Source organism: Maniola hyperantus, chromosome 13, assembly GCF_902806685.2.
Source record: "Maniola hyperantus chromosome 13, iAphHyp1.2, whole genome shotgun sequence".
In the NCBI taxonomy this organism is placed as follows: domain Eukaryota; kingdom Metazoa; phylum Arthropoda; class Insecta; order Lepidoptera; family Nymphalidae; genus Maniola; species Maniola hyperantus.
The window spans coordinates 10,085,568-10,109,065 of NC_048548.1; the positions used below are offsets into that span (position 1 = coordinate 10,085,568).

The 23,498-nt window shown below is 37.3% G+C and overlaps 1 protein-coding gene across 2 annotated transcripts in view; it reads right to left on the reverse strand.

The window, feature by feature from the left end:
- Positions 1–5,044: 5,044 nt before the first annotated feature.
- LOC117987998 (extracellular serine/threonine protein CG31145) overlaps positions 5,045–23,498 on the reverse strand; it is a 111,856-nt gene continuing 93,402 nt past the window's right edge. For both annotated transcript variants that reach the window (XM_034975093.2, XM_034975092.2), the window contains exons 7-12: positions 12,588–12,680; positions 9,566–9,809; positions 8,792–8,872; positions 8,283–8,395; positions 7,621–7,761; positions 5,045–7,104 (exon numbers count right to left, since the gene is read on the reverse strand). In XM_034975093.2, coding sequence (XP_034830984.1) covers positions 6,915–7,104; positions 7,621–7,761; positions 8,283–8,395; positions 8,792–8,872; positions 9,566–9,809; positions 12,588–12,680 — 862 coding nt within the window. In that variant the 3' untranslated portion in view covers positions 5,045–6,914. The remainder of the gene's footprint in view (positions 7,105–7,620; positions 7,762–8,282; positions 8,396–8,791; positions 8,873–9,565; positions 9,810–12,587; positions 12,681–23,498) is intronic.

Here is a 23,498-nt window from a genome sequence, read left to right on the forward strand (position 1 = left end):
ATGCCTGTCGTACTGGGTTGAGCATCCGTCAAAGAAACAGGTTCTCACATAGTCGAAACCCCCCAGCAAGTTGAAGTGGCAGTGAACAATCCATGCCTGTCGTACTTGGTTGAGCATCCGTCAAAGAAACAGGTTCTCACATAGTCGAAACCACCCAGCAAGTTGAAGTGGCAGTGAACAATCCATGCCTGTCGTACTGGGTTGAGCATCCGTCAAAGAAACAGGTTCTCACATAGTCGAAACCCCCCAACAAGTTGAAGTGGCAGTGAACAATCCATGCCTGTCGTACTTGGTTGAGCATCCGTCAAAGAAACAGGTTCTCACATAGTCGAAACCACCCAGCAAGTTGAAGTGGCAGTGAACAATCCATGCCTGTCGTACTTGGTTGAGCATCCGTCAAAGAAACAGGTTCTCACATAGTCGAAACCACCCAGCAAGTTGAAGTGGCAGTGAACAATCCATGCCTGCGTTCCTACTGAGTTGAGATTTGGTACCACAGCATACCTACAAGTACCTAGTGGGGTACCGACCGATGGACCGTTCATATTATAGAGTAGGTACCTAACGTGAAGTGGCTGAATGAGGATGCCTCAAGACTGGATGTAGAAGACTGACATCCACAGGCTAAAATGATAGATAATGATAATAGTGCATCTCGGATGAATCATTTTGTGCAGCGATGACTGGATGTAGAAGACAGACATCCACAGGCTAAAATGATAGATAATGATAATAGTGCATCTCGGATGAATCATTTTGTGCAGCGATGACTGGATGTAGAAGACAGACATCCACAGGCTAAAATGATAGATAATGATAATAGTGCATCTCGGATGAATCATTTTGTGCAGCGATGACTGGATGTAGAAGACAGACATCCACAGGCTAAAATGATAGATAATGATAATAGTGCATCTCGGATGAATCATTTTGTGCAGCGATGATTGGATGTAGAAGACAGACATCCACAGGCTAAAATGATAGATAATGATAATAGTGCATCTCGGATGAATCATTTTGTGCAGCGATAGCCATCCATACATATAGCTCGCAGAATGCATTTACTTGTAGCGTTGTAAGATCGATCACAAAGAGTATGTCACACCTTGATCATTGAGGCAAAGGTAAGATATGCACAATTTATTACCTACCTATACCTAGGTACCTAATACCTACATAATATTATTCTAAGCCTTATGGGTAGGTACATCAAACGTGTGGCTCAAATTTCCTACTAAGTAGGTGCCTACTTACATTAATTTATGATTCAATTATACATATAAGTTGGTACCTACATCTGATAAAATCAACCCATTTTTTCACCAGAATAGAAACCTAGGTAGGTACCTACCTACCAGGTATATTAAGAAACATACATACAATAACAGAAAATACCTACCTACTACCTACCATTACTTGCATCCATTCACAAACAAGAAAGTAGGTACTTAATTTATCTATATATAAAAAAGGAAAAGCTGACTGACTGATCTATCTAATTGAAATTTGTGTAGTCCTCGCGGACAAAATCGCGGGCACAATCTAGTATAGAAGGGTATAAGTTAGTAAAATTTTGTATGAAATGGACCTACCTACCAAATTTAGCTAGCTTATTATATTAAGTATTTTTCTAAAATAAATTATTATTTTCAGGTTGCAGATCATCTATGGTACCTAACCTATACTTACCAGATTATGTTGCCTATCTTCCAGCTACCTAAGCTAGGGCCACTAGAACCTAACTGAATTCAAGAGTCAAGACTGCAACTAACCTGGGGGTCATCAGACTTGTAGAATACCTATATAATTTGAACTGTTTATGATGTACCTACTTAAATACACCTTATGAATTTTACAGCTGATGTAAAATACTTATACGCATACCTACCTACTTATAGTATCTAATTTAAATTTAAACAAAAGAATTTAATTTGTTTTATTTCATCCTAAAAAAAGTAAGTTTTCAGATGATACTAATAATAGTTAAAAAGTATTCTGGAATTTGCCTGCCTGGATATTTCCGGGAATCTATGATCAAAACTAAATTAAAATGACAGGTTTATGTGTATTGCTGTTCCTTTCATAAGCTCCCTGCACTGCAGAAAAGGATAGCAATACATTTAGACCTCGTCTAACAGAATTAGCCACACTGTCCCCAACTGTTTGTGCACCAAGTCTCATCAAAATCGGTTCAACACTTCAAAGATTAGCTCACAATTTTTTTAATTATGAGCTTATTGAGAACGTAACAGGCAATTTTCAATTTTGTTTATTTGTATGAACATTTTGAAACGTGCAGCCTTGATGGGGGTAGCTGAGGTAAAAGGGAGGGGAGGGAAATCATTCCCTTGGAAGGAGTGATTTTCCGCCGGGGATGTATACTTTTTTAAATAATTTTTAATTTTGATAAAATTGTCATTGACTTAAAACAGCCTCGGTAGGGGGCGGCGGGGTAAGTCAACCCCTTCACTCCTTCAGCCAGAGACTCACTCACGTTTTGTATGGATGAATCCAGAGACTCCGGAACGTCCCTATCTCCTCTTCTTTTCTCCATCAAGGCGGCAAGTCTCAAAAGCTAGCCCGTTGTATGTAGGTATGAATTAAAATGCCTATAAAAGAATCTTATGGCATGACTAGCTATAAAAACACTATGTTCATAATAGAAAAGCAGAGACAAAAAACATTTTATTTACTATTAAATTTTTATATTGTTATAAAACTGTAGTTTGTTGCGCAGTGTTACTGCACTTAGATGACTTATGAGGATTCTGTAGAGTGTAGTCTTGATGCAGCAAAATCAACTTGCATTCTTCTAACAAAGTGGATTAGGCAGGTGGTGTGGTCATTCACAGGCTGTTAACATAACGTAACTAACTGGTCCACAGTTATCACTGAAAAAATAGAAATTATTGATCTTTAATTTTTTAAATTGCTAATTAGACAAGAACTATTCTTCTTATTTTACTATCTATCTTAATGAGGTCTAAGTTTTATTTATAATATTAATTAATAAGTAGATGATGCCCGTGACTTTATCCGCGCTGATTTAAAGGGTAAAAGTAGCCTATCTCCTTCTCCAGCATGTAACAAAGCTCCACACTAAATAATTTATACTCGCAACTTCATTTATCTTGTGGGAACTGTTCGATTTTCAGAGCCTAGTTTATTTAAAAATAGGCTATATCCATCCCCAGGATGAAAGATCTTTGTACCTTTTGTCAAAATTGGTTGAACGGATGAGCTGTAAAAAGCCAGCAGATAGATAGACAGATAACCTTTATACATACACTAAAATACAGCTCAAACTCAAGGTCCCGAACTTAATTACATGTCTTAAACAAAGAAAACTGAATTGATTATTAAAGAGTTGCCTTTCTGTAATAGATTACCTAGATGTTTTATTGCAACTTTAACTTCAGTGTACCACAAGATTATGTCTAAAATGTGTTGTCATTTATCAAGCGGTCAGTAGTCAAAACTGTTCTAACAAATATAATTATTAATGATGGCTCAGCCCTTTTTGAACTCATTTAATGCTAGGTACCTAGTAGACAGTAATTATTTAAGTAGGTAGGTACATATGAAGTTATGTTATGATTTAACTATACTCTTCAAACCTGGCCACTTGTCTATGTGTCCAAATTCAGATCAAGAGATTTGTATTACCTAGTAATTAGTACATTATGTGAGCGTGATCCGAAGAGAGAGAGTAAACTTACTTAAGGTCGTCAGTCCAGCGGGTTGGAGGTCGTCCCACACTGCGCTTGCTGATACGCGGTCTCCACTTCAGAACACGTCTGCCCCATCGGTTCTGCGGCAGACGTGGCCTGCCCACTGCCAGTACAGATTTCTAATTCGTTGGGCTATGTTAGTCACTCTGGTCATCCAACGGATTTCGTTGTTACGGATTTTGTCCCTCAGAGTTACCCAACATAGCCCGCTAAGCGACTTTGAACTTGTGGACAAGGCCAACTGTCAGTGTCCACGTTTCAGCACCATACGTCATCACAGGTAGGACACATTCATTAAAGACTTTCGTCTTTAGGCTTTGGGGTATCGACAAATTGAAGACTTGACGCAATTTTCCAAATGCTGCCCAGCCCAGCTTATTTTTCTGTCAGCTTCCTTGTCGAAGTTGTTTCTACAAAGTTGTATTACGTACAATAATATATACCTAATAATCAGTAAAACTTCAGTTTTCTAGTTAAAACTAAAGCGATTGTTCCGTTTGTTTCAGTCTCAACTCTCAGTTTCAGTTATGATAAAAGGTTATGTTGGTTTCGTTGGTTTGTTTTGTTTTATTTTTTTACTGACAATGACAGAGTAACAGACTAGAAAGCGGTAACTTTTTTTTTAATCTGATGAAAATTTGGCTCTGGACACAAGTTTCTTGAGGTTTTTAGTGATCTTAGACAAATTACCATAGACACACACACCATAGACTAAGTGGTGGACTGTCACTTGTTTGTCATTGTCACGCTGTCAATCTGTCATTGTCAATCTGTCAAAAACGTCAATAAACGAAATAATAAATGCCAAACTCAACAAAATGGCAGCGTATATCTGTCCCCCTTTTTTTGCGAACGTGTAAGAGAGACAAATTGTGGCGAGAGTTGGACCATCACGTTTACTATTTCTTTTACTCGATGAGTCCAATACTGACTGTTATGGCCAACTCATACTGCCGGACAATACGTAAACATTGACCGTGAGGAGTAAACGAAACGATAAACGATAAATGCATTGTTCAATCTTGTACTAACTGTACAGCTTCCCTTTGACGCATGTTGTGACCACTTCAAGTAGTTGAGTAGAAAACCGTCGAAGGGAAGCTCACACGTCAATCTCGTGATGTGATCAGTATAACTAATTTAGACTAATGACTCCAATAAATAAATAATAATAACCAAGAGGCCTGGGAGGGCGCCAAAATTAAATTTCCATCCGCCGGCAAAATTGATCTAGGTCGATCCTATTAGTCGCATTGTTAATCGAATGTAGGTATACATGCTTAGATACTACAAAAATAAATAAAACGACAATACTCGATTCTTCAAAGTTTATTAACAATCAACAGAAACACGCGTTATAGTAGCGTCAAATTATCCTACACAACATTTTTAACACAATCAATCAAGGTACATCTTTGGCAAGTAGGTAATCTATACTCGAACGTTGCAATACATAAGCCTCAGTTCTACTGCCAGCCGTAACTACGCTTAACACATTAAAAACAAAAGTTTAAGTAAATATTACCAAAGTTATTTCAATTGTAGGTAAGAAAGTGAACATACAAAATAAAAGATCTGTAATAAATAATTCAAAATGATACGCGATTTTTTCTGAGATCAGATTCGAGAAACTTCACTTTTCAACTTATAAATATTTAAAGATTGTATATACGAAAATAGAAAAGATGTTCAATAAATAATAAGTATAAACCCCAGAAACAGGAACAAGAATCATTGCATTAATTTTAATAAAACTAATAAAATCAACACAATAGAGGAGAATAATGAAGGTTTTTATATATAAATATCACCAGCAGTTATTACTGCTCTTCTATATGATATGTGTCTTCTTGAGCTTCGAGCTATGGTAACAGATTCACAACGAAAAGCGGATTGCCTTAAACTTAAAAATTAAAACTAAATATAATTGCATTTTACTAATAATTAAAACGAAATATAATTGCATTTTACTAATTATGTACAGATTCGTTTGCATTTTCTATAGAAACTTGTTATCAGTCCTAAATTGTCAAGGCCTTTATCCAAGGTAAAAATGTTACAGCATTTATTTAAAAAAAAATACAATTGCAATGTTAACCATTAACTTTTTTGACGTGAACAATATCGAGTTATTGCTTCAAATTTTAGCGGAAGTAATTATATCACTGATATAAATGATTATAGGCTATTGCAGTGCGGAAATACTTTACTACTTAATAAAATGATAATATTATCACTGAAATAAAAGTTGCAATTCAGAGATGCTAAAAAGATGTAAATCACTTCATAGAAATTATTAACTAACTAAGTCTTCTAATAATCTCTTTCTAATATTTTTTTTAACTCTTATAGAGTTCCAAACTCAAATTCAGAAAATGCTAAAGCTGCAGCTTATCAATCAAGTAAAAATAGTTTAGTGTGAAGTTTCTATTGACACACAGTGCGTGATTTGAATATCAGTCCACAATCCAGCTGTGACATAAAAGAAGAAAAGACAAACATAATATAAGCTGCAGGTAATATGAATTAGAAACTCATACTTCTAAGGCACCATCTCCACGTACAAGAGAATCATGGCTATAGTCTAAACTCTAAATTAGTATTGCCATTTGGAGCTAGGTCCATACAGTTTGTATCGAATTTTGTGACACGGCGAGACTATCGCCGCGATTTTCTAGTTCGTGGAGATAGCGCCTAACGGTGCTGATACAGGCCAAAACGTATTAAAAGCTAACTTAATAACTATCCAAGACTTTCAAAATATACACAACACAAATTAAAACTAACTTATGAATAAGAACACACACTTAAAACCCAATTTACTGACGGTCAAACTGATTTGTACAAACATTTTTTTTTCAATTTTTGGCATACATCATGGCTCCTTATAATTCAGTGGAATGGTTATAATTATGCTGAATACATTTTCAAGATTTCATTTGGACAATCTTTGGCACAAAATCTTAATTCTAATAGTCTTTCTGAACCAAAGACTTGCAACCGTTGCATTGACATCTCTCTTATCTAAGGCAGGAATACAAGAGAGTTGGACTAGTAAGTCATTATTACGCATTGCACCTTCCCTTAAACCAGGACACCCCATAACACTGCTTATCACATTGTTATCACCATCTTCATCGATCCTGAAACAGTTCCATCACCATTTGCTAACATTTGCTAGGGTCATACAAAGTCACTCACTTCGTTTTGCAATGGGTTGTCCGATTTTTCTATACATTTTCTTATGGCGTCTAACACTGTAACTATCCGTCTGTCTACTGCTGCAAGATGAGGCTCCCAGAGAATGGGTGCTACGGGATCATGTTTCAATGATTCATGTAGAACTTTTGAAAGCGGTACGCCATTGTGGAATCTATGAAAGAGAACAGTTGGTAAGTTTTTGAAAAATAATTAAATAGAATATTTCATAAAATCACCCACTTAAGTAAACATGGTCTTAAAAAAAAACTGCCTATCTAAATATAATTACGAGGAAACAGAAAAACTATTAAATAAATACATTGCACATAATATTATTTAATCTTAAAACACAGAGACAGGCACACATTTACATGCATACTAGCAACACGCACACACACACACACACACACACACACACACACACACACACACACACACACACACACACACACACACACACACACACATACACACATACACATACACACATACACACACCCATACACACACCCAACAAACAAACACCCAACTTTTGTATTTGTTCCTAACTAATTAAAATACAACCAAGTTATGTATGGGAAATACGTGGTGCCCCTAAACTAGGAGAGCCCGTAGCTGTTCCTAGTATAGGGTCCAAAACTCCATGAAAGTTAAATGTAACTAAGTGTTGATTATTAAGTTCACTTACTTTAACAATACAGCAAGTGTAGTATGCCTGACAACACAGCACTGCAGCAATGGCGCGAGGATGCTCAACTCATCGTGGAAGGCTTTCCCGAAAGCTCGCCCCTGATCCAAATGCAATGTAAACGTGTCGTTGCCAAACATTCTGTAATAGAACATGTACATACATGTACAATAATACCATAATACCAATCGCTTCTAAACTGACTTCCAAAAGGGTTCTCAACTCGGTAAGTTTTTTATCACTAACACGATACTCGCTAATCAAAAATCGAAATCGTACTTTAATCAAACTCAAGAAGTATGTGGAAGGATCTGAGAACCATTGTATTCAACTATTTGACGATTCAAAAGCACTTATTTAATTATTTTATTTGTCAAAGAACCGCCCATAGAATTACTACACACTTAAAATTACATAAAATGTTTTTGAGTTTGTAAAAGTTTACTTAAATAAAAATATATCCTATGCTATTCCATTCCATTCTATTCTATTCTATTCTATTCTATTGGAAAGAGTAACGAACCCCAGTAATGACGAATGCGACAAAAAATCATTGAAATTATTTATTTTATTTTTTGTGGAACTATTATTATATCCGACATCATAATAAGAAGATGCCTTTAAAGGTGAAGAGAAATTGATTTTCATTTCATTCTACTAACTTGAACGTCTCATAGTGATGTCTGTCCATGTTCCCAGTGAGGAAATCGAATATGGACATGTCCATCAAGTCCAGCAAGCGACGACCTGAGTCGTACGGAGGAGTAGAGCGTACCTGAAAAAGAAAACAGATTCTAATTTTTTTAGAATTTATTCTGCTACTGCCGTGATGGTATTCAAATTAGTTTTAAATTAGTTATAAGTAAGTAGTCTGACATAAACCTTTTAAGATTTTTTTTTTAGCTTTTTAATCTGTAATAAATAAAAAAATACTTATTTTTTATATTATTTTATGCAGACCTAGTTACAATGCTTATTCCTAAGCACTATAACTGGTTCTGCCACACTAAGTGTGCTTAGATTGTTTTTTATATAATAAAATTCCATTTAAAAGGGTACGCACCTAAGGTTCCCCTTAGTTACGTAACATTTTACATGGAAGTTCTATGAATCAGCTTAGTACCTATTCAGTGCTCTATGCCGTTTTATTTGTGGACATTCGCAAACTTACCGTGTCACAGTAATCAGATTGTAGCTCCCACTGAGCTTTTCTTCTTTTATGATAGGATCTTCTCCAAGGATGTCTCCACACCTGGAATATATCAACATATTAAGAAAGAAAAAATATATCTAGTAGGTATATAAAAGGAAAAGCTGACTGTCTGACTGATCTATCAACGCACAGCTCAATTTACTGGACGGATCGGGCTGGAATTTAGCATGCAGATAGCTATTAATATGACGTAGACATCCGCTAAGGATTTTTGAAAATTCTACTCATAAGGCGGTAAAATAGGGGTTAAATTTGTATAGTCCACGCGGATGAAGTCGCGGGCACAAGCTAGTCATTGTAAAAATATATTCCAAATTTAAGTAACTAATTATTATTACTATTTTTTTTAATTGCCAGCAGTGCTGTGACGGCAGATGACCAATGCGGCTCTTAAAATTGTAATACTAAGGATTTGTATGAATATATTCACAATACAGGAATGGCGACCTAGCATCGGAAAGTGCAGCGCCGGCAGGCCAACATCAAACGAGTCGCAGGAAGCCCCTGGATTCAGGCGGCGCAAGAGCGTGGCGAGTGAAAGTCTCTACAAGAGACTTATGTCCAGCAATGGACGTATATCGGTTGGTAATGGTAATGATGATGATGATGATGATTGGGACTCTAAGAAAATCTACGGAAGTAAAGCTTTATCTCACCTTGATGGTGATGACGTATGATACGACGACGTCACACTCTAACTTAAAATATTCGACAAGTAAAACTTAATCTCACCTTTCGCTCAGCCAAATCAGCGGTCGGCAAGAATGCAGCAAAACTTCCCTCCAGCATATCAGGGTTGCCACAAATCGCGTGTCCCGTGTCGCAGTAGTAGGAGCATTTGCCATGGAAGCAAAAGTTGTTCGCCGGCGACACGAAGAACGTCTTCAAGATGTCGCCCTCAGTAACGTCGTAGATCTCGGTGGTCATGTTCACGACGCGGCCCACGACCGGCATCGCTCGACGGAACCCCAGTATCCTGATTTAAGAGTGTATTGTAATACTTTACATCCGGACCATTTAACCTTGTGTCACGTAGAACGTAGGATTTGTAATTTGTATGATTCATTGAATAATTCCTACGTACTCAGACACAGTGACGACAGTACACAGAACAGTGGGTTTTAAAATATTATGTTGAATGCAACGATCACTACAAAATGCAAATGTGTTCAGTTAATTTTCAACATCAGTTAGATTACCGAGTAATGATATTCTTAATAACACAGTTTAAAATAAAATTAACAAGTCTAGGTATAAACTAAGATAGGTATAGGTATATAAGTTATAATTATGATAATGGGTGATATATAATATTTATGACGGAACAATGAAGTGTATTTAATAAAGCGACCTCTATCAAACAGGAGCTACGAGTATTTTAAAATTAGAAATCTGAGTGTTTTTGTTACCGAGAATAGGTATGTTGTATTAGTAGGTATGTTTTATTTTACTATATGTTTAAAATAAATCACCAGTACAAACAAAACAAAAAGACACTTCAAAAACAATTAGGTTTCCAATTTGAGTAGCCCTTTATCCGTATCTAAATTGCTTCTAAGTTAATAAGCTAGCTCATTAAATGCGTAATCATGGTTGATATGGGACAACCCTAATTAGTTTAAGGTGGCTGTTTATAATTGGGCCGGCGTTTGTCAGTTCAGTAGCCTGAGACTCCTGAGAGCTCGTCGGAACTTTCGAGGAGGTGCTTTGTAAAAACTGAAAGTTTGTATGGTCTTCTGCTTTATCTGTGTATGGTAAGACTAGACCTGCCAGTCGGACCTGTCGCAGCGGGTTCGCGAGTAAGAAAATGTTTAAATATTCCTAGCAGGCTATCATGTCGAGTCGAGACTCAATGAGTAGGCTTCTTTAAAATTTAAACTTCAAAGCACTTTATTCATGTGATGTAGAGGTGAACTACATTAAAAATCAGCGTTGGGGCGTTTGGTACCTCAGATATTTGCCATAGAGGTTTGTGTCTGTGGGGCCCGACGTCAACCACGTCGTCAACACAAGCTGTGTGGACTACTTATGTGAGGTGTTGCACTGCTGTACAGGACGATATTGCCTACACTATGTATATGATACCTCGAACAAACATTATTCTATTCTATTCTAATACGATAACAGATGATTAGCGAACATAGTCCGCCAGTTCCATCAAAAATTCAAAAATTGGAACCCATTTAAAACCAACTGCGGACAATTTGCCACAATACTAATATTATAAATACGGAAGTGTGTTTGTTTGTTAGTTTGTCATTCAATCCCGGCTCAACGGAATAACCGATCAAGTGATTTTTTGCATGGATATACATAGTTAAAGGCCTGAAGATTGGTATACTTAGGTATAGGTTACTTTTATTCCGGAAAATCAAAGAGTTCCTACGGTATTTTTAAATCTAACTCTCTCTATATGTCACACCCGGACGTGGCTAGGCATTATCTACTTTGCTATAAGCAGAGTAAACTGAATGAGGAAACTCTCGGTTTGAACCTGAATCGACAATTTTATTATGTCAAAAATATTACGCTATGGTGACGTAAAATAAAAAAAATAGGGCTAGCTAGACTACCTGCGTCAAATGCTCGTCAAACGTACTAACATTTGACGCCTGCTAGTGACGTCGAAGCCTCGAAGTTTTGTCAGAAGTTCCGTAACTGTCGTGAACTGTATATAACGATATAACCAAGTAAACAAAAGAACTACCACAGAGCTTCCAGTTCTTATCAAACCCCTCAAAAATGTCTACAGCACAGATATGTCCAGATTTGCAACTATTAGCGTGGCCCCCTCAATCCCTCTCGCTCAAACAGATTTTCTTACTTGTCAAATGTCATTCCTTCTACACTTCACGTTGTTTGCCAAATACTCACGTACAAATACATTTTGGCAAACAAAAAAAAGTGACCACGGTGATAAGGACAAAACATAATCATTTAGTCACGCTCTAATAATAGCTTAAATGCATTTAGCTATCTCTCTCTAACAGAAAGTGTCACAATAGGGCTACTTCTAATAGTCCGTGTCCAGTCTCCTGGGCTATATATAGTGTCTTATTACATCGCGTCGTGTAGTAGAACATTACTTATTAATTATGTGCTAAACACCGTAACAATCGGTTACCTGATGTTTCGTAACTTTGTGATTTATTTGAAGCAATTTAGAGATTTCCCGAGCGTTAAGACTTGAATAACACGTTATGTGGATTTATTTAATTTACGCTTAATTTGTAGATATTTATGGTTTTACGAAGCGAGTTTTAATTAGGTACTTAACTGTAAAGATTTTTAATGGCAGTAAGTTTTATAAACCAATATTATTCAGTTTTATTGCCTTAAATATCACATCTAGTTTTTTAAATAATACTATTATCATCAAATAAATAAAATATCTACTTTTGTTGGAACCATAGTCATAGATAGATAGAAAACTTTATTGCATACACAACATGAAATAACCAGGACAAAACAAATAAACTAAAAAAAAACTAAAAACGATTGTATGCGTAGGCGGCCTTATTGCTCAGAGCAATCTCCACCAGGCATCCTTTGGTGAAAGGAGAAACTAGGGCTGAGATCTATAGAGCGCACTTTGACTTTGCTCAGACTTAAGATTGAGTTAAAACGAGACAGATTTATGTGAGAGATATACATCTGTCTCGTTTGAACTCTGTTTTAAGTCTAAACAAAGTCAGAATGTGCTCTATTTTCACCCAGTGTGTTCATAATGGTTGGAACCATCGTTGGAACTCACCTGTCGAGATGAAACGCTGCAATTTCAGCATTATGCCGCTCGTAATCCGAAAAATAGAAGTGGTTCGGCAATGTTTGTACATCCCTCGCAAATCTGCCAACAAAACAGAACATTTTATACTAGAAAATAAAAACAGGATGATCCCCGCAATTTCATCATCGTGATTTAGATTTTTAAGGTTTCGTACCTCAAAACTTAAAAAGGAATGTCTGCCCGTATGTCCGTCGTGTCTGTCAAGAAACCTATAGGGTACTTCCCGTTGACCTAGAATCATGAAATTTGGTAGATAGGTAGGTCCTATAGCACAAGTAAAGGAATAAATCCGAAAACCGTGCTTACATCTCAAAAAAAATGAAATGTGTTCATGAACAAATAATTAGTATTTTCAATTTCCAAAGTAAGATAGCTATATCAAGTGGGGTATCATGAAAGAATGATAAAAGGGTTTACCTGTACATTCTTAAACAGATTTTTATTTATTTTTATGCATAATAGTTTTTGATTTATCGTGCATTGGTAATGTCGAACAAATACGACTTTAGTACGGAACCCTCGGTGCGCGAGTCTGACTCCCACTTGGCCGGTTTTTCTTTTTTTGGGTCTGTCATTTGTATGGGATTACGTAACAGAAAGAGCGCTATATATACTAACTTCTTTCTGTGGATAGATTATAAATGAATGAACGAGTTGATTTTTCCAGATTTTTCTTTTTTAACCGACTTCAAAAAAAGGAGGAGGTTCTCAATTCATCGGAATCTTTTTTTATTTTTATTTTTTTTTTATTTATTTTTTTATTTTTTATGTATGTTCCCCGATTACTCAAAAACGCCTGGACCGATTTTGAAAATTCTTTTTTTGTTTGAAAGGGTATACTTCAAAGTTGGTCCCATTTCAATTTGGTGAAGATCTGATGAACATCTTCGAAGATAGATACTGGAACTCCTCAACGGATAAGAGTAAATTGCTCGCGATCAGTGTAATAGCTTAGTAAACAGTAGATTTTAACCAGTCATAGCATAATTCCATGGGGCCACTAAAAATTGTGAAATAAAAATTTTTTACAAAAAAAATAAAAACCGACTTCGTTACATAAACACTAAAAATTGAAAAATAATTTAATTTATTACCGAATATATTATGTATACAAGAGTTAATATAGTTCCATAATAATATTTTTTGGGGTCGGTGCCAATGAGGTGCCATTGTGGAGTCCCATAAAAATATGAAGTCTAGACGATTCGCGCAGCTAAAGCTAATTGGCACCGGCACCAAAAAGTATTATTATGGAACTATATTAACTCTTGTATACATAATATATTCGGTAATAAATTAAATTATTTTTCAATTTTTAGTGTTTATGTAACGAAGTCGGTTTTTATTTTTTTTGTAATCTTATACTTTCTACAATAGAGGTCCGATCACGCACAAGTTAAGCAACTGGTAAACTCAAAATATATGATTAATAATAACTATTATTATTGTACTCATGCAGGTAGATAAAAATTCTGCAGATCATTAAACTTAGTAAGTAATTAGGTACCGGAAAAGCTACCTAGCACATATTATAATCCACTCAGTATCGTATTGCTCTAGATAATATAACAACAACGTCGATAAGCATTGACTTATATATTACTTCGTATGGACATGGCCATTGAACAAACAAAATGGCACCGATTCATTGGTATTTTAGCACCAATGCAACCTCAGTGACGTCTGGATTTCATACGGGTCGTTCATTAGTATCTAAGAGGTGGCGCTGATTTATTTGGTTCCAAAACCGTGAAACATTTTGTTCGCTTGGGCATATCTTATCATTTATATCGATGTATATAAGTGATAGTAAAATGAATAACCGTGCGATCGTATATCTCAAGATTTTAAGTTATAAAAAAGATAAATCATCGTTCATATAAAGTGCACTAAACAAGTAAAAGATAACGAGATAGGGCACGGCGTTACGTGGCCGTATATAAGAAACTGTCGTATCAGACGTGATAATCTATGAAACGTGCTTAACGACTTCATCGGTGCTACTCTCCTTATATTGACACATTAATGTTAAACCCAAAACAAGTGCGAGTTGGACTCGCGCACTGAGGGTTCCGTACTACAGTTGTGTTTTTTCGACATTTTGCACGATAAATCAAAAAATATTATGCATAAAAAATCCTGTTTTAGAATGTTCAGGTATGATACCCCAGAGTTGGTATAGTAATCTTACTTTGAAAGTTGAAAATACTAATACTAATAATGATTTGTTGACTATGGACAAACCCTTTTCATTCTCAGAGAAGACCCGTGCTCAGTAGTGAGCTGGCCACGAGCTGGCGATGGGTTGATTATGATTTGTGATGATGATATTGATAATAATAATTACTAGATGATGCCCGCGACTTCGTCCGCGTGGATTTAGATTGCTTAAATCCCGCGGGAACTCTTTGATTTTCTTGGATCAAAAATAATGTCCTTCCCCGGGATACAGGCTATTTCTGTACCAGATTTTGTCAAAATCGGTTGAACAGATGGTCCGTGAAAGGCTAGCAGACAGACAGACCAACTTCCGCATTATAATATTCGCATTATAATAATAGGTATGGATTAGGCTAAGAGAAGGTTAAAAGTGACAAAACATGTAAGAAAAATGAGCAAGATTTAGACGATTTCCAACACAATAGCAAAAGTGTCACCAAATAACGTAATAGTCTTCTGACTTTCAACGATGCACTTTATCAACAGGTCGGAAGCGAACCGTTTAAAAGGGCACTTAAATCGTGAAGCTGGTTAGATAGCAGCGATTTACGTGAAATATAGCCACAGGTGTCATCCGATTTATAGAGCTCCATTCGATCTTCCTTTTATATTATCACCTTTTGTGTTTAACGTCAAATAATTTGTAGATTTACTGCAAAACTGAATTTCAGGATTGTAAATTCCTCTCAAAGATATTATAAAACTCCAGATAGGCAAAGCTCATAGGTAGGTACAATTGTATTTTAAAAAAAGTGAAAGCAAATTCGTACGCTAATATGTATGTGTGACAACGAACGCTTAATGCCACAAACTACATAGATATTGGCACATTCCCTTTTTAACAAATCAACAAACAGACGGTATACATTAATGTGAACTGACAGCCGCACTCAGAGTCGCTAATCGTTGCTTAAGATTGAGTTAAAACGAGTCGGATTTGTGTGAGAGATATAGCTCTGTCTCGTTTTAACTAAACTTCAGTAAAGATTAAGCGACTCTGAGTACGGCTGTAAAACTATTAAGTGATAAGCAGCATAACGGCTGATCAATTTTACGTTTATATTTTTTGTTTACTATAGAATTAGATGCAAGAGTTTATCAAATATTTTTATTTATTCGATGCTTAATATATCAGTTTTTCTATCAGACTGAGATACGAAAAACACGCGAGTATACGTTGGAGATAAAAGGATAATATTCAGACATAAGTAGCTCGCCTCACAAACATAGTCATGACTTGTTCCTTATAAACTAAGATTATATTGCACTGACACATTTATACAATCTCGACTTCAATAAAGTGGTCGTATACCAATAACCTGCTGTGATAGCCTAGTGGTTAGGACGTCCGCCTTCTAATCGGAGGTCGGGGGTTCGATCCCGGGCACGCACCTCTAACTTTTCGGAGTTATGTGCGTTTTAATTAATTAAATATCATTTGCTTTAACGGTGAAGGAAAACATCGTGAGGAAACCTGCATGCCTGAGAGTTCTCCAAAGGTGTGTGAAGTCTACCAATCCGCACATGGCCAGCGTGGTAGACTATGGCCAAAAACCCTTCTCACTCAAAGTCAAAGTCAAAGTCAAATGATTTTTTCAAAATAGGTAATTAATAACGCTTTTTGATGGTCAGATGTTGGATTTCTAAGATATAGTGGTGATAATTACGCAAACTTAAAACTAAAGCTACGAGGGTTCCAAACGCGCCCAGGTCTGAGAAGAGCCCACAACAAACTCAGCCGGGTATTCTTTTTATTATCACCACTTTACAAAATTATTGAAACTTATTAGAACTATCACAATCCGTTAAGCAACTCATTCCCAAGCTTGCTTATCATTTAAATAATCCTTTACATTGTAATAGGATTTTTCAATTAGTTTACGTTTTATGAAAACCTTGAACTTGTTGAGAGACATCTCCAATATGTCTTCTGGAAGCTTATTATAAAAACTTATAGATTTTCCAATAAATGAATTGCTAACTTTACTTAGCCTGGAGGTGGGAATTACAAGTTTATTTTTATTTCTAGTATTCACATTATGACAGTCACTTTTTTTCTTGAACTTATTTATGTTTTTATGGACGTACAATAAATTTTCAAAAATATATTGATTATGCACTGTCATAATTTTAACTTCTCTAAATTTAGTTCTCAGTGACTCTCGTGGTCCCATACTATATATGGCTCGAAAAGCCCTTTTCTGCAGCACTAAAATAGAATTAATATCAGCAGCACTACCCCATAATAATATACCATATGACATAATGCTGTGAAAGTAACTAAAATATACTAGTCTCGCCGTTTCTATGTCTGTCAACTGGCGAATCTTATTTACCGCATATGCGGCAGAACTAAGTCTGTTCGATAAGTTATTTATATGAGAGCCTCATTGAAGTTTTGCATCTAACGTTATTCCTAGGAAAACAGCGGTATCCACTAAATCCAATTCCTCATTATTAAGTTGCACAGTGGTTTTCGCCTGCTTAACATTTGGTAGTGTGAATTTAATACACTTTGTCTTTTTCCCGTTGAGAAGCAGGTTATTAGCTTCGAACCACTGTACTACCTTGGTGATAGAATTGTTTACTTCATCAAAAGTTGTTAAATATCGATTGATTTTAAATAAAAGTGATGTATCATCAGCAAACAAGACTATCCGTAATTGTCCTTAGCGAGGTGAGGAAGGTCATTTATGTAAATCAGGAACAGAAAAGGTCCCAAAATAGAACCTTGTGGGACCCCTATTTATACAACGGATCCGGGAGATCGTTTTCCATTCACGTCTACCTTTTGTATTCTATTATTTAGGTAAGAACTCATCAATTCCAATGCTGCACCCCTAATTCCATAATGGTGCAATTTCGCGACCAATGTTTCATGAGCAACGCAGTCGAAAGCCTTGGATAGATCACAGAAAACGCCAAGCGCATCACGTGATTCCTCCCAGGCTTCAAATATATTTAGTACACTCTGAGAGGAGACCCGCGCTCTGTAGTGAGCCGGTGATGGGTTGATCATGACGATGATATCAATATCCTTCATTTGCATCCATTATAGTGTGACATCTGTGTATAATAATACCCGTACTATTAAATTTCATCTATATGTGTACACAAAAGGAAAAAGTGACTGACTAACTGACTGATCTATCAAACTACTGGACGGACCGGACTGAAATTTGGCATGCAGATAGCTACTATGTCTTGACATCCGCTAAAAGAAGATTTTTGAAAATAGTGGTTTATTTGTGTAGTCTACACGAACGAGTTACGGGCAAAAGCTAGTTAGTTATAATTATTTAATGTACATACCTATTGTAAATAAGTATGTATGTAGCTACTTGATATTAGCGAAGTGCAATGTGCTGGTTTGGCACAAGAAGAAAAATAAGTAAAAAATTACTTCATAATAGGCACAGTAAAAAAGATTCGAAATAGCTTTCCTACCGGGGTGAGTTAACTCGATGGTCGATTTTATCTACTGTTTGGAATGAACTTCTTAAATTATAAAAAAGATTTTAAACTCCCCTTAGTAGGGGACCCATACTTTTCAAACAATAAAAGCCGCATTCAAATGAGTTGTCGACTAAGAAGATTAATTGGAAACGGAGCTTGCAACACAATGGTATGAAGAAAGAAACCCCAAGTACAGCCCTAAGTAATCACACACCCCGATAAACTCTTGACCTATAAACCTATCACAGGTAAGGGTTACGATCGACTGCAATTTATCGTCCCTTAGCGGATAGTGAGGATGTCACTGGAATCACCCCCGAGTATATTATTTTTCCTTATAAATCTTTGAACGTAACAGTACGCAGCGGCAAGTAAATTGGATGCTTTATTTCTGACCAATCCGCAAATATCAATTTACTAGCGACCCGCCCGGATTCGCATGGGTGGCTAGGTAGATACTTATGTAGTGTCACTTCCATACTAATATCACAGAGTTGCGCGGAATATTTGTTTTTCGATGGAAGCTTGATTTCTTCCAAAATTTTGTTCAAATATCGTCGTATTTCAACAAATTAACACAAACCAATATTAAACTATACCTATAAACCTTCCTCTTGAATCACTCTATCTATTGATGAAAACCGCATCAAAATCCGTTGCGTAGTTTAAAAGATCTACGCGTTCATACATACAGACAGACTTTATTTTATACTAAGTAGAGATTCCAGACGATATCAAGTGAGTCGGATGGAGCCGCTTGATACGCGGCGCGCGTCACAAGGCCGCGGAATGTGGAAGTCTCTACAAGACAGGAGACTTAAGTTCAGCAAAAAGGGTCTATGGGTTGAGGGAAGAATGGTTCGACGACGAATCTGTCTGGAGTAAGATAGCATTCAAGTAGTAGGGGATTCGCCGGTTCTGGCCCACCTCCTGGGCCCCCTCCCAACCTCGGCCCCCTCCGCCGGTCGGTCAACTTCGTAATCTAAAAAAAAAAAAAAAAAAAAAAAAAAAAAAAAAAAAAAAAAAAAAAAAAAAAAAGGTTTTGGGGTGCGCTGAATCGTTTGCGCTCACTCCCGTGTTCGTATCTCTAACCGTTTAAAAGTTAGCTTTTCGTCAAAATTAATCCCTAGTTCGTTATCTACTTGCTAATGACCTACTAATCACCCTCTATTGTTCGCATGCTCACTGCTTCATTTCATGGGGATTACAAAGGAAAGTCTTATCTCTCATAAGTACTGTTTATTGGCCTCCAAATATTGATTTAAATAATTCTAACAAAAACATATCATTCTCTAGTGTATTTTTATTGAATAAATCTAAAAAAATCTGAACTTGTATAGTAGCCCGTAAACATGAAATACAAATACATTATACAATATTCGCCGCAAACTGCTGTATAATCATTTTAATCCTCCTTGTATTGAAAAAACTTTGAACTTTTATAGTAAGTAACCAGCACCAATCAACCTGACTGGACATGGGCCTTCCCAAGAGTACACCACCACACACGATCCTCTGCCTTCCTCATCCACCCACTTCCCGCTACCTTCACGCTGAGCGACTTTGAATTGCTAATGACCTACTAATCACCGGTCTATTGTATGCATGCATGGGGATTTCAAAGGAAACTTCTTATATGTCATAACTACTGTTTATTATTCTTCAATATCTACCACAAAAACAAATCATTCGGTACAATATTTTTATTGAATAAATCTAAACAATCTGAACTTGTATTGTAAGTAACCAGTACCAATCAACCTATTTAGCGTTCACAGCTGGACATAGGCCTTCCCAAGAGCGCGCCAACATACACGTTCCTGTGCCTTCCTCATCCATCTACTTCCCACAGCTTAACAGGCAGATGCCGCATACTTTGATTTCCGGAAAGCCTTCGATTTGGTGGAAAATGACGTTCTGCTAAGAAAGTTGGCGGCGATTGGTTTCACTCCGCATTTACTTAAATTTTTTGCGAGTTACATGGGTGACAGGATGCAATATGTGGAATATGGGGGTTATAGATCAGAATCGTACTACACAAGGTCTGGGGTGAGTCAGGGCAGTAACCTAGGACCCCTGCAATTTATTTTGATGATTAACGACCTGCCACAAGTCGTCAAGGACGCTAAGTGTTTGTTGTTCGCGGACGATCTCAAGCTATCTCTGGATATACGCGACACGAGTGACTGTGTGAGGCTGCAACAGGATATAGACAGAGTAGTCAAATGGAGCAAGGACAACATTTTGGACTTTAATCACTCAAAATGTGCAGTGATCACCTTTTCTAAGGCGCACTCCCCTGTCCATTACGAGTATAAGGTTGACGGGGTGCCAATGCTTCGAGTATCCGAAGTTAGGGACTTAGGGGTTAATTTGAATAAGGAGCTTACGTTTCGTACGCATATTGTGAAATGCTGCAAGAAAGCTTATAGAAATTTAGGTTTCTTACTTCGTACCGTCGGTGGCTTACCAACATGAACGCTGTGGTCGCACTGTATAATGCGTTAGTTAGGAGTCAGTTGGAAGGGAACGCAGTCATTTGGTCTCCGCATGAGACTAAATATAGACTCATGTTGGAGCGGGTGCAAAACAAATTTGCTAGGTTCCTCTACCTGAAGCTGTATGGGGTTATACCCGTTCTACCCCTTAATGTATCCTACGTATTTGTTTTAGGTATGGTCGGGTACAATGAGCTGAGAGTTAGGCGGGAACTAGCACTTGTTACATATATTTTTAAAGTAATAAGAGGGGCGCTGCATAGCCCGGATGTTTTAGGGCAAGTCAGGTTTCTAGTCCCGGATGGATACGTGGGTCGGAGACGCAGGCCGCCGCTGCTGTGGGTACCGGTGGGGCGCACCAGCCTGCGGATTCGCCGGTTCTGGCCCACCTCCTGGGCCCCCTCCCAACCTCGGCCCCCTCCGCCGGTCGGTCAACTTCGAAATCTAAAAAAAAAAAAAAAAAAAAAAAAAAAAAAAAAAAAAAAAAAAGGTTTTGGGGTGCGCTGAATCGTTTGCGCTCACTCCCGTGTTCGTATCTCTAACCGTTTAAAAGTTAGCTTTTCGTCAAAATTAATCCCTAGTTCGTTATCTACTTGCTAATGACCTACTAATCACCCTCTATTGTTCGCATGCTCACTGCTTCATTTCATGGGGATTACAAAGGAAAGTCTTATCTCTCATAAGTACTGTTTATTGGCCTCCAAATATTGATTTAAATAATTCTAACAAAAACATATCATTCTCTAGTGTATTTTTATTGAATAAATCTAAAAAATCTGAACTTGTATAGTAGCCCGTAAACATGAAATACAAATACATTATACAATATTCGCCGCAAACTGCTGTATAATCATTTTTAATCCTCCTTGTATTGAAAAACTTTGAACTTTTATAGTAAGTAACCAGCACCAATCAACCTGACTGGACATGGGCCTTCCCAAGAGTACACCACCACACACGATCCTCTGCCTTCCTCATCCACCCACTTCCCGCTACCTTCACGCTGAGCGACTTTGAATTGCTAATGACCTACTAATCACCGGTCTATTGTATGCATGCATGGGGATTTCAAAGGAAACTTCTTATATGTCATAACTACTGTTTATTATTCTTCAATATCTACCACAAAAACAAATCATTCGGTACAATATTTTTATTGAATAAATCTAAACAATCTGAACTTGTATTGTAAGTAACCAGTACCAATCAACCTATTTAGCGTTCACAGCTGGACATAGGCCTTCCCAAGAGCGCGCCAACATACACGTTCCTGTGCCTTCCTCATCCATCTACTTCCCACAGCTTAACAGGCAGATGCCGCATACTTTGATTTCCGGAAAGCCTTCGATTTGGTGGAAAATGACGTTCTGCTAAGAAAGTTGGCGGCGATTGGTTTCACTCCGCATTTACTTAAATTTTTTGCGAGTTACATGGGTGACAGGATGCAATATGTGGAATATGGGGGTTATAGATCAGAATCGTACTACACAAGGTCTGGGGTGAGTCAGGGCAGTAACCTAGGACCCCTGCAATTTATTTTGATGATTAACGACCTGCCACAAGTCGTCAAGGACGCTAAGTGTTTGTTGTTCGCGGACGATCTCAAGCTATCTCTGGATATACGCGACACGAGTGACTGTGTGAGGCTGCAACAGGATATAGACAGAGTAGTCAAATGGAGCAAGGACAACATTTTGGACTTTAATCACTCAAAATGTGCAGTGATCACCTTTTCTAAGGCGCACTCCCCTGTCCATTACGAGTATAAGGTTGACGGGGTGCCAATGCTTCGAGTATCCGAAGTTAGGGACTTAGGGGTTAATTTGAATAAGGAGCTTACGTTTCGTACGCATATTGTGAAATGCTGCAAGAAAGCTTATAGAAATTTAGGTTTCTTACTTCGTACCGTCGGTGGCTTTACCAACATGAACGCTGTGGTCGCACTGTATAATGCGTTAGTTAGGAGTCAGTTGGAAGGGAACGCAGTCATTTGGTCTCCGCATGAGACTAAATATAGACTCATGTTGGAGCGGGTGCAAAACAAATTTGCTAGGTTCCTCTACCTGAAGCTGTATGGGGTATACCCGTTCTACCCCTTAATGTATCCTACGTTATTTGTTTTAGGTATGGTCGGGTACAATGAGCTGAGAGTTAGGCGGGAACTAGCACTTGTTACATATATTTTTAAAGTAATAAGAGGGGCGCTGCATAGCCCGGATGTTTTAGGGCAAGTCAGGTTTCTAGTCCCGGATGGATACGTGGGTCGGAGACGCAGGCCGCCGCTGCTGTGGGTACCGGTGGGGCGCACCAGCCTGCTCAGCAAGGCGCCGCTGACGCGCGCGCTTCGCACCCTTAACGTCATAGCGGGGAAAACTGACCTGTTTTGTTGTGCTCTGAGTGAATTCACAAGAGTTGCATTGGGGACTATCTGCTACGATAGTGGGGGTTTAATATAAGTTTTTTTTAATTTTTAGTTTAATATATTAATTAGATTTAGATAATATTTAAGGCTTAATCTAGTGCATTAGGACCATTTCCTGTAATGCTAGATTTAAAGAGTTGAATAAATAAATAAATAAAAAAAAAAAAAAAAAAAACATATTATTTTGATGACATTTCGTACAGACTTAGCTTACATCCTGGGATAGGACGCTACTTTTTATCTCGGAAAATCAACGAGTTCTCATGGTATTTTAAAAACCTA